The sequence below is a fragment of the Mus pahari genome, chromosome 10 (assembly GCF_900095145.1).
Source record: "Mus pahari chromosome 10, PAHARI_EIJ_v1.1, whole genome shotgun sequence".
Lineage (NCBI taxonomy): Eukaryota > Metazoa > Chordata > Mammalia > Rodentia > Muridae > Mus > Mus pahari.
Window position 1 is genome coordinate 59,093,786 of NC_034599.1, and position 11,996 is coordinate 59,105,781.

An 11,996-nucleotide genomic window follows, 5' to 3' on the forward strand; every position below is an offset into this window, starting at 1 on the left:
TAATCCTAATGCTGTGATTTTACACAGATGTCCCTACAGGTTGACAATGAAGTGACAATCAATCAGACTACACTGAAGCTGAGCACAAGGAGCCCTATGGAAGAAGAGGAGGAGGAGGAGGAGGAAGAGGAGGAGGAGGAGGAAGAACCTGATTCGTAAAGGGGGAACAAGGGCAGTGTTAGTTATACAAACTAAGTCGGGTGCTTCATCTCTTCAAAGTCATCTTGCAGGGCCTGTGTGAAAGATATACTTATGAATGGAAGAGGTTCAGTCCATAAAGTATCTACATTCAAATATGAAGACCTGAGTTTGGAGCCTCAGAATCTGTGTAAAAACAGACAGAGTGTCACATGTGTGTATCCTAGCACCAGGGATAGGAAGAACTACAGATCCCAGAAGCACACTGACCAGCCCGTCTAGCCAAACCAGTGAGTGCTGATTCACTCAGAGACCTGTCTGAAAAACAGTTATAACGGCATAGAGGCCTAGCACATCTCAATCCCAGGACACGTGAAAAGGGATTAAATAGCAAGCTGCAAAAAAAATGTTTTGTTTTTTTCTGCTGCAATATGTAAATCAGTTCAATTTCATTACCAGAGGAATGGGGAAAAGTAGATAACATCTGATCATTATGTAGAAGATCATAGTAAGATGCAGAGTTTTAGCCAACGTTGGCATTTACATACCTGTAATCCCAGGCTTTGGGATGCTCTAGCAAGAGTGATTGCCATCCACTGTGAAGCCAACCTGGACTAGAATGAAAATAAAGCACAATGCAAGGTCTCACCATGGCTTAATCACTTAAGTATAGCTAAGTGAGAGCAACTAGTCACTCTATTCCACCTCTTTTCTGAAAAAGGCAAACACTATACAAATTGACCTAATTTCAGTCCTTACCAGGGGCAGTCACATGGGATGTGACAGGGGAGGCAGAGGCAGAATGTCAGGTGTGATGGGCCACACAGCAAGTTTCAGGACAGCCAGCACTACATAGAACCTGTCTCAAAAAATTAATACAGAAAAAACTGACAGCAACCTCTGGCCATCAGCACACCTCCTCAATACACACCAAATACATCATCTACACCCCTGTGCTGACACACAACACAGTATGTACAGATTTTGTGTAAAATGTTCTCCTAAAGAAACCAAGGAATATCGATGAGATGGCCTTTTGCATACACATGTATGTGTATCCAAACTCTTCCTCACACACAACAGAACTTTTTTTTCCCTCAAGACAGGGTTTCTCTGTGTAACCCTGGCTGTCCTGGAACTCACTTTGTAGACCAGTCTGGCCTCGAACTCAGAAATCCGCCTGCCTCTGCCTCCCAAGTGCTGGGATTAAAGGCGTGTGCCACCACTGCACGGCAACAGTACTTACAAATACTATTCCTAGGCTCTGCATCTTGTTTTTCTGACTTCACAGCCACCTCAAAGCATGACACGGCCATCCCTGAGAACACTTCTCTATTCTGGGAGGCTTAGTTCATTGTAACAGTGAAACCATTTCCCAGCAGAATGCAGCAGACTGACGGACCAAGACGAAGGCTCTCACACCAGCATGAGCCTCTTAAGAGCATGGCTTGAAGTGCAGGCAGGCCCTTCTGCTGCATGAACTAAGGAATGTTCTGTGAGAAATAGTTACAACTTTGCTCAGGCAGGTTCCCAACACCACTGTGCTACCTGGGTCAGCTTGACAAAGTCATCTGAGAGGAGGAATCCTCAACTGAGAAACTGCCTCTTTAAGATTGGGCTTTAGGCAAGCCTCTAGGGCATTTTCTTATTGAGGTGGGAAGGTAGACCTGGGTGCTATACTTAAACCAGTAAGCAGCATTCCTCCATTGCCCTTTGCATCAGCTTCTGGGTTCACTCCGAGTTTGAATACCTGCCTTGGTTTACTTCAGTAAACTGTGATTCAGAACATGTAAGCCAAGTTATCCCATTCCTCTCACAGTTGCTTTGGCCAGGTTGTTTTCTCACAGCAATAGAAACCCTAAGATACCCCCTTCAGTTTTTTTCTTGTGTAGAGACTACTCATTCACAGGACCTAGGAAAATGGTAGGAATCACTGTTAAGTTGTACATGAGAAGACTTGGTAGATACAAAGATTAAAGTTACAGGAGCCCCATTAGCACACTGCACAGATCTGGTCAGTGTGTGCATGCTTTGCTTGCCTAGTTTTCTATCTTTCGAGACAAGGGACAAGGTCTCTCCACACACCCTGGGCTGTCCTAGAATTTACTATATATATGAATATGTATATATATATCAGGCCAGCCTCAAACTCAGATCCACACAATCCTGCCTACCAAGTACTGGATTAAAGTCAAGTATGCTCTTCCTAATGGCATTTTTGGCTAGTTTTTATGTCAACACAAGCTGAGTAATTTCAGAAGAAACCTCAATTGGAAAACTGCCCACATCAGATTGCCCTGTGGGCAAGCTTGTGCATTTTCTTAAATGACAGTTGACATGGGAGGGCCCCTGGGTAGTTCTAAGAAAGGGTCTGCAAACAGGGTCTCTCCATGGCCTCCTGCTTCAGTTTCTGCCTCTAGGTTCCTGTTTTTCCGTAGATGGTAGACAAGCCGTAAGCTGAAATAAGCTCCTCCTTCTCTGCTTTTGGTCAGAGTGTTCATATCAGCAACAGAAACCCTCATAAGACAGTATAGTATTTGTCTTCTAGCTGTGTTCCTGTCTTTACAGTCTCTGGCTAAATCATTCTTAGGATTTTCATTGCTGTGAAGAGACACCATGACCATAGCAACTCTTTTATAACAGAAAACATTTAATTGGGGCTGGCTTAGTTTAAGAGGTTTAGTCAAAAAAAAGAGGTTTAGTCCATTATGGTGGGAAGCATGACATGCAGGCAGACACAGCGCTGAAGGAGCCAAGAATTCTACATCTTGATCCAGAGGCTGTGTTCTTCACTGGGCATAGCCTAGGCATATGAGAGACCTCAAAGCTCACCCCCACAGTGGCACATTTCCTCCAAGTACCACTCACTATGGGTCAAGCATTCAAACATGAATCTATGGGGGTCATACCTAGTTAAACCACCACAATCATTTCATTACTAGAGAAATTAAAAGGTGTGCCACAAAAGCAGAAATCTTGTCCTTTTTATTTTAACTTGATAGTATTTTTATTAGAATAAGAGATTAGATTTGATAAATATCTTGATTAAAGTGGTTAAAAGGGCTTTCATACAATTTGTAGGCACTATACACGTTGTTTACAATAGCATTGGTACTTAGACTGGAAAAAAGATAGAACTCTTGATACACTGATGCTTTAATCCATTTGTGACATTCAAAATAACCACCAATTTAGAAACACTAATCCAAACTTAGAGACACACACCACTAAGTATCCCACACTGTATATTTAAAAATAAATATAGAAATACAACCAGAAGTCTAAAAATCACCACAGTAGACAGATTGAAGCCCAGCTATCATGGCAGTGATGGGCTCTGCTTAGGTTTTTTTGATGGGAATTGCTGAGTTCTATACCAAAAGCAAAAAATAAAAATACCATGACGTCCACGTTCTGATGCTCATTTCAGTAGCAGCAAAGCATGCTTTCCATGCATGCACTGCCTGGGAAGTGTCTCACAAGGCTCCCTCTCAGACAGAGGTCACCAGCAAGAGTGAAGTACCAAGGTCCGAGAACCCTGACAGTACAGGCAGCCAGCTAGTGAGTCACAATGAACAGCAGCGCAGACATCAGTAAGAACGACCGCCCAGCTCACTAGGGTTTCACTGTAGTTCAGCCTGGCATGTGTTTGATGAACAGACAAATAGCCCCAAGCACAAAGCCAATCCACTTAGGGGAGTAACCACAGTGATAAAGACAATATTAAAAATGACACAAGTACAATTTGGCACATGCTGTGTTCTTCATCTTTTGTCACAGATGAGATGCACGTCTGAACATAGACAAGCATGGGAGAGGCCTGAAAGCAACATGGCATGCCACTGGGCAGAGAATTCCTCTTTGCTGCTTCCTAAAGGCTCATATGCTGGCAGCGTGAGTTGGTGTGCTGGGCTGGTTAAGCCCAATGGTGGAGCAGAGCCAGCCTGCGAAGTCTACCTCCTCGGCATCAGATCTTTTGATGAAAGCATGTACCTGTGCAGGAAACAAGGAAAGAAAATTCTGTGAAAAATGACCAGGAAGGAAAATGGAGGTAGCCTGGCAGCCACTCAGAAGACGGCTCTAGTGCTCACCCTTGAGCAGCAAGTAGGCCAGCTGCAGCCCAAAGACCCCTCTGCCAAACACAAGCTGTGAGGCCCTGGGGCGACTTGTTAGAAGGTAGACTACACTCAAGGCTACACAGGGCATGGCGTTGTCTGGATCTTACAGTATCACATGTGTGTGTCACTGCCATCAAACTAGAACCAGTTGGAGAGTAACTCAAGATACTGGATATGTGAGGTGAACTCGTCAGAACTAGGGCATTGGGGAAGCCCCTCCTTGACTGCATCCCAGGTGCCCCTGTAACCCACAGGAGGACAGAGGAGTTTGATCCCTGGCACTGTGAAACCCCAAACTTGACTGAAGTATAAGGAGTGGGAACGAGCAGAAAAATGGCTCCAGCGAACAATCAGGCTCTGTAAGGCTCACCATTAGCTGCTTCAGATCTGCTCTCTCTGCAGGGTTCTTTATTAAGCTGAAAAGAAGATAAATAATGTTAGGAGTGCTACTTCCCAGTCACTGCTTATGTGTGTCTGCCTGCCTCTTATGAAGGCTGAGGGCCAGTGCCTGAGATCACCCCCAATTACAGCACACCATCATTATGCCAAACATGCAAAAGTCTTGCTGAGTTAAATCAAGGTCAGAAAGCAACAGGATGGTCCCTGAAATTCAGGGGAGAGGGCACCCAGAATCAGACAGTCACGAGTCCCAGCATCACAGGGGGTATGAGGTATGGCAGCAGCCGAGGTTAATCGAGAGGGGATAGAGTAATGACAGCGGGAGGGGGGGTGGAGTCTTAGAACATGGTACAAACTTACCATTTATTCACAAAATCCTGAAACTCCAGACTGAAGACTCCACTGGGCAGTTTTGGAGGAGGCTGCAAACATGTCAACATGTGAGAAACTCTTGATTCCTGCTCCATCACCTCCCCATCACACCCACCTTGCCTCTGGCCTCTGCTGCCCTCATCAGTTCCAGGAAAGTGGCGTGGGAACTCTAACTCCTCCTGGCTCACCTTGTTGGGAGTACTTCAAGTATTCTACCGCTCTGACAGAACAAACCTATTCCCCTCAGCCTGCTCACTCTCCTATAGAAGGCTGTGTTTTAGCTCTGGACCCTCTGAGTGTAGGTACTCAGATGTCCAGGAAGTGTAGCATAAGAGTGCTGGCTGGCCTAGAAGTGCCGCTAGCAGTTATCAACAGCAGAAGTTACAGAGATGCCCAAACCAGGGGGTACCACTCAGGCCTCACAGTACTCCCAGACACCACAACCCCCCCTTTCTGAACCCTGGAGAGGCAAAGGTTAATAAAACATTAACTGACGGAGGCTGTGTATGGATGAGCACTGCCCACATGCAGCACGAGGGCCCTGAAAGTACATCTAGGAAACCTGTTTACGTGACCTATGCCAGTACCTAAGCTGAAATACCAGTCCAAGCATTCCAGAGGCAGAGGTAGATGGATCTCTGAATTGGGCGGTGCCTGCTTCTAGTCCCAGCACTTGGGAAGGCTGAGGCATTTGAGACTACTCTAGGCTACAAAATGAGACCCTATCTAAAATGAACAAGCACTGGTACAGCAGGAATGGCTCAGTTCAGTGGTAGAGCTTCCATACCATGCATGAGGCATAGGTTTGATTCCCAGCACTACAGAAAAAAACAAAATACAAGCCCCTTACTAAAAAGCCTAGCAAGCCCTCCTTCTCACCCTGAAGGCTCAGTGAGTTTGAGGTCAGCTGCAACCCAGATTGTAGAACAGTGGCCCAATCCTGTAGGACAAGCCCCACCCTGAGAACTGTCCCAGCTGCTGAGGTTGTGTGGAATATTCAAGAGGAAACAGCTGGCTTCCAGAAGGCCAGTGTCTGTTCCTCCTGAGCAGGAGGGAACAGGCAAGAAAGGACTGGGTGCTAGAAAAGGCTCTTGGCGTCAGGGAACGGTAAGAGGCAGGTGAAAGAAAGCACTGGGAAAAAGATGCGGGCTACTGCCCACCCTGGAGCCTCAGTTTCCTGACCTATGTAAAGAGGGCAGAGACAGTTTACCCACCTCAGCTGGCTTTAAGAACAGAGTAAGAACAGACTGTGAGCATGTGTGGGCAAAGCAGTATGCAGAGCTGCACAGGAGGTCTAGGCAGCCTCTCACAGACCTCCCTCCCAGAGCCATATAGGTTTCAGCAGGCAGAGGACAGATGGCCCCCCCTGCACTGTGAACCCAAGCCTGTACTGCTCTGCCTTGTCCCTTGCTGCTGCTTCGCACAATGCTCTGCACACAGTTGAGAAGTAAACAGCCCTGTGATGGGCAGAAACGCACTCACTGATTTATAACCTCTGTGGTGACCAGGATATTCCCTGTCCGGTTCGTGACCAACAATAGGCCCACTTGTGCTTTTAAGGGTCTCTTTTCAGAGGAGGATACAAGGATGTTTAAATGTTTTGAATTGAGGATGGGTGATGGCCTGATCTGAGCCCAGTCTGCGGCACAGTGCTGCCTCTGAAACATGTCAGCACTCACCCCTTCTCACCAGCCAAGGCTGCTCTTGCTGCAGGGCAGCGAGTCTTAACCTTCCGTAATGTAAACTTACTTATATATCATTTCACAAGTGGTCTGGTCCTTCAGAGTAAAATCAGCCAAGAGTTTGAAAGTTTTAATCACCTACAATAGGCATATACATTAAAAAAGATCCCCCTGCCCCCACTTACTCTGAAACAGTCTCATTCTACAGTGCAGGCTAGCCTAGATTTCATGGAATTCCCCCTTGGCCAGCCAGGTGTTGGCATTATAGGAAGTAATCCAAAAGTAATTTGCTGTGTTCACAGAACTGATAATGGATATTCCTCATCTCTTTCTTTCTTTCTTTCTTTCTTTTTTTTTTTTCTTTTGGTTTTTCGAGACAGGGTTTCTCTGTATAGCCCTGGCTATCCTGGAACTCACTTTGTAGACCAGGCTGGCCTCGAACTCAGAAATCTGTCTGCCTCTGCCTCCCGAGTGCTAGAATTAAAGGCGTGCGCCACCACGCCCGGCTTTCCTCATCTCTTTCCATAGTCACAACTCTTTAACAGCACATAAAATAATACTCCAAGTGCTGAAGTTCTCCACCCACCATTCCTAGCCATCATGGGGACTAGGGGCTCCTGCTCTTCCATCTTCGGTCCATCCCACTCACTCTGTCTGACACCTCCTGTGCTCAGATGTACATGCACTAGACAGTCTAGTAAAGGGAGACAGGCAGACATCAGTGGTGAATGGGAGGCTCCTGACCTTGGGAAAAGAAGGGACTCTGAGCTAACAATTCCAAGAGCAAAGCTCAGGCACCCTGAGTATCACACCATATGAACAACACAACCATAGTTTCCCCTCCCACCTCCTTTTCTGAGACAGGGATCTTACTATGTAGTACAGGCCTACCTCAGGCTTGGAACTCTCCAGTCTCTATTACAGGTGCACACCAACATACTTATAACTAGTGGGTTGTTTTTCCCCCATGTCACTTTTCCTTTTTCTTGTTTTTCCCCCATTTTATTTTGTTTATAGGTTTTTTGCCCAAATGTTGGTCTATGCATCACATTCATGCAGTGCCCACAGAGGAGGGTGTCAGATTCCTTGGACCAGGAGTTACAGATGGTTGTAAACTGTCGTATGAGTGCTGGGAATTGAACCCATGTTCTCTGCAAGAGTAGCCACTGTGCTGAACCACTAATTATCTCGACAGCCCATAACTACTTACTTTTTTGTTTTGTTTTTTCAAGACAGGGTGTCTCTGTGTAGCATATCTGTCGTGGAACTCACTCTGTAGATTAGGCTGGCCTTGAACTCAGAGATGCTTCTGTCTCTGCCTCCCGAGTGCTGGGATTAAAAGTGCATGCCACCACCACCTTCCTCTTAACTTTCTTTTACTTTTTTTTTTATTTTTTAAATTATTTATGAGTACTGTAGCTTTCTTTAGACACACCAGAAAAGGGTATCAGATCTCAGTATAGATGGTTATGAGCCACCATGTGGTTGCTGGGAATTGAACACAAGACCTCTGGTAGAGCAGTCAGTGCTCTTAACGGCTGAGCTATCTCTCCAGCCCTCTACTTTCTCACGCAGGTCAAGGAAACCTGGCAGCACTTACCTCATTTACAATGTAATCCAACAACTCAAAAATTGCCATGGGAGGTCGGCTGTCCATTCCATATGCTGGAGATTTATAAAGAAGAAAAAGAAAGTACTTTATAGATAGATACAGACAATAGGCTACTTGTCATTAAGAGTCAAAGGGTAAAGCATGGCTCATGGACCACAGAAATCCACTTTGTAAAAGGGGATCCAGAAGGCCTGGCTGTGAGTCTGGGCTCAGTATCATCCTAGATGTATGACCTCAGACAAACTGAGTGACTACTGAGTCAAAGTGCAGGATTTTGGAAAGAGAATCACATGACAAAGCATCTTCCCTAACATTTACAGAGCAGCCAATGGCATTACAACTAAATGAGTACAGGACTGTATTTGGGTTGGCCTTTATGCACAATATAGGTAGAGCCCACAGCCTACCAAGTGCTAGGCAAGCTCTACCTTTAAGCCACATCTAGTTGAACTTGTTTTTAATTCTCCCTGAGCATGGATTTCTTCCTTTACTACCCCAAGACCACAAGCAAGCCCCTCCTATGATTGGTTATCAATACTGGGGCCTCTCCCTTCCTGCACACATTCAGTCACATGGGTATTATCAGGACAAAGACCAGGTATCCCTGGTCAGATGGGAACACCCAACAGAAGTCACATAAAAATGAGGCTAGCCAGGTGTGGTGGGACATGTATGTAACTGCAGCACTCAGAAAGCAAAGGCAGGGAGCAAGTTCGGAGAGTAGAGGCCAGGCTGGCCTCTGCATAGAAAGTTTTGATCACTTAATAGTTACATGGTACAAGGACAAAAAAATAAAAATAAAAAATAAGAAAAAAAGAAAAAAAAGAAAAGAAAAAAAAATAGTTACATGGTGCCTCAAAAATAAACAAACAAACAAACAAAGTACCCCTCCCCCCAAAAAAACCCACTAGACCAGAAGAGGCTGTGAAAGACCACTCCCCGAGTGCCAGTTGCCAGTGCACACCAATCAGAAGCATGTGCTGCTGTCTGTGTGCAGACACCCTTGTAACTTCTACAAGTCTCCGTAGCATTGGCAAGGAAAGTATTCTGTGCCTCAGTTTCTTCTCTAAAGCAGAGATTATAGCAGTGCTCATTAACAAACTGCTTTCAAAATTAGCACATGCTAAGTAGATCAGTGGTTGCCAGGGATGGGCTAGGGGAAGGTGAGAGCAACCAGTAATGGGGAGAGATGCTCTAGGGTGATGAAAATGTTCTATAAAGAGGTTGTGGTGGTGGTGGCTGTACAATGGAGAAGTATATACTACAAGCCACTTAACTATGATGTATATTTTGACATACAGATTTTGTTATGTGAATCTCATAATTTAAAAAGAAATCTGCACTGTTAAAAGCAAACTAATATTGGTAAGTTCTAAGCACAGTACCTGGATCACTGCCAAGTATTCAACAAATAGTGGGTGCTGTTGGCAGGAACTATAGTTTCCTACACCCACCCAAGTACCCACCCTACTCCCACAGGCCCCAGTCTGACACCCAGAGACAAGTAGCTACCCAGAAGTCCCTAACAGTAAGGGACCACCCCCCCCTACCCCCACCCCAAGTCCTCACTCGGAGTAGCAAGTCACTCACAGCTGAGAGGCCTCCCAGGGGTCCTTGGCCTGGGTGGTGTTTCAGCTGCGTCTCCTTCCACATGGCATCCAAACAGTAGCTCCAGCTCCTTGGCATCAGGAGGAGGAATGGGGTATCTCCCAACTGCCATCTCCACCAGAGAGAGCCCCATGCTCCAGATGTCTGACTGCACAGAGTAGTGAGTTCCCTGGAGTCTCTCAGGCTACGGGGAAGATGGATAGTTAGTTCTTGCTCTAGGGAGGCCCCCAGGGCAGCTTCGGTGCTTTTACCTTCTAGTGTCCCATACTCTGACACCTCACAGTTCCTCTGGCCTCCATTCATTACAGCTCTGACCTCTCCTCATTGCTCCATTTTCCCTGGACCCTGCCTCAGCTGGCAGCATCTGCAGAGTCAGGTCCTGGCCGCTTGTGATTCCTGCTTTGCCCAGTATGACCCCTAACCTTCACATGTAAGTAGCCTGTCTCAGACACACATGAGAGGCTTTATCTGAGTTCCCACTCTGAGACTTAATGCACTGTGGGGATCCTGAACCTCAGGTTCCCTATATATAAAATGGGGATTTTTATATACTGCCAGCTCGTAACAGTGATGACAACAAAATTTTCACTCTACTTTCTAGTGTCTTGCCAGGAACCAAGTGAAATGAAAACATTCAGACGTGGCAGAAGTCTACACAATCATTCGCCAACAAAGGTGACAATCAGTAGAGAAGAAACAGCACAGTGTCTGGACACTGAGCATTAGTTTGTCACGGACCCTACAAAAACCTTCACTGTGATCACAGTGCATTTATTTAGACACCTAACTAGCTTCTCCCACAAAAAATTTCCACCAACTCTAATATGGACTACTTTAAAACTGACCATATAAGCAACAAAAACCCAGCCACTGATCAGTAAGTTCCAAGACCTAATGAACTTGAGAATTGGCGACTGTGTGGCCCCAGGTGCAAGCTGTTCAGCCTCCCCATCTACAGAAGAGATCAGCAAAGAGTAGAGTGGAGTATAGCCAGTGGAGTTGGGGGAAGGGGGACTATGTGTGCATTAGAACTTCCCTATAGATACTAAAGAGGGGGTGTGGGGTAAGAATACTGTGATACTGACAGTAGCTTGAGTCATAGCGGAGGAGGAGAGAAGCAGGGAGCAATGGGGAGTTGGCCATAACCCCTACATAAGCAGTAGGGGCTGCTGGCTTCCTAGTGCTAGCTGTTCTCACCTCTTACATGGGAACCTTTATCTCTACTGATGATATAGCTGCAGGGATGTGACCCCCTAAGGATGTGACAACTCTTTGACTGTGCATGAACACTCTGGGCCTTACCATCTGGAGCTGCACTTTCCCCTTGGTTGTATACAAACTACCTTTACTCTCATCCTCCTGTACAATGCTTCTGAAGCATTACCCACAGATTTCCATCTTTACCTGCTACACTTAGAAATGGACTATCCAAAGACCCTCTCATTCAGTCAACCCCACATCAGCCACTCATCAGCATTCCTAACCCTTAATGTGCCAGACCCTTGCCAGGTCCTAGGAAAAATACCTGGGCTGAAGCTTGTGGTACAAGAAAGGGAAAAACTCCATGATAATATGACCATGGGCAATGGGACAGCTGCATGCAGTAACAGGTGACAGTGGGAGCCAGGAGAGTTAGGCTCTGGGGAGAAGACTACCAAGATAGGGTGTTGGCTGAGCTAGAGTAGACTCTAAGCAGGAGCTGGCTGCCAGGCAGGTAAATGACCCAGAGACATTCAGTAAATAGGGAGGACAGAAGCAGTGTGGAGGAAAGGGTTTCAAACATATCCTCTAAGCAGGGCCACTAGAGGACCAGCAGTAAGCCAGGTGGGGTGTGGTCATGTCCAAGTCTCTTGGATTTGAGGGTCTGACAATTCAATACGTCTCTTTAGAAGGGGAAGTCAGACTCTGGACCTAGGACAGCACAATCTCTCGAGGTTGTCTCAAAGCCAGAGACCCCAATTACATGTGAACATTTGTGAAAGGAAGACACGCTCCCCCAGAGGCCCACTGTCATTCAACCCTCTCTCTCTCTCTCTCTCTCTCTCTCTCTCTCTCTCTCTCTCTCTC

At 46.1% G+C, this 11,996-nt stretch overlaps 2 protein-coding genes across 2 annotated transcripts in view; one reads left to right on the forward strand and one right to left on the reverse strand.

Moving 5' to 3' along the window:
- Positions 1 to 564, forward strand: part of Snapc5 (small nuclear RNA activating complex polypeptide 5) — a 4,309-nt gene extending 3,745 nt beyond the window's left edge. The window contains exon 3 of the mRNA XM_021207965.1: positions 28 to 564. Coding sequence (XP_021063624.1) covers positions 28 to 159 — 132 coding nt within the window. The 3' untranslated portion in view covers positions 160 to 564. The remainder of the gene's footprint in view (positions 1 to 27) is intronic.
- Positions 565 to 3,120: 2,556 nt separating this feature from the next.
- Positions 3,121 to 11,996, reverse strand: part of Map2k1 (mitogen-activated protein kinase kinase 1) — a 66,531-nt gene continuing 57,655 nt past the window's right edge. Inside the window, exons 7-11 of the mRNA XM_021206050.2 lie at positions 9,912 to 10,113; positions 8,310 to 8,374; positions 5,016 to 5,077; positions 4,627 to 4,672; positions 3,121 to 4,131 (exon numbers count right to left, since the gene is read on the reverse strand). Of these exons, the coding sequence (XP_021061709.1) occupies positions 4,018 to 4,131; positions 4,627 to 4,672; positions 5,016 to 5,077; positions 8,310 to 8,374; positions 9,912 to 10,113 (489 nt within the window). The 3' untranslated portion in view covers positions 3,121 to 4,017. The remainder of the gene's footprint in view (positions 4,132 to 4,626; positions 4,673 to 5,015; positions 5,078 to 8,309; positions 8,375 to 9,911; positions 10,114 to 11,996) is intronic.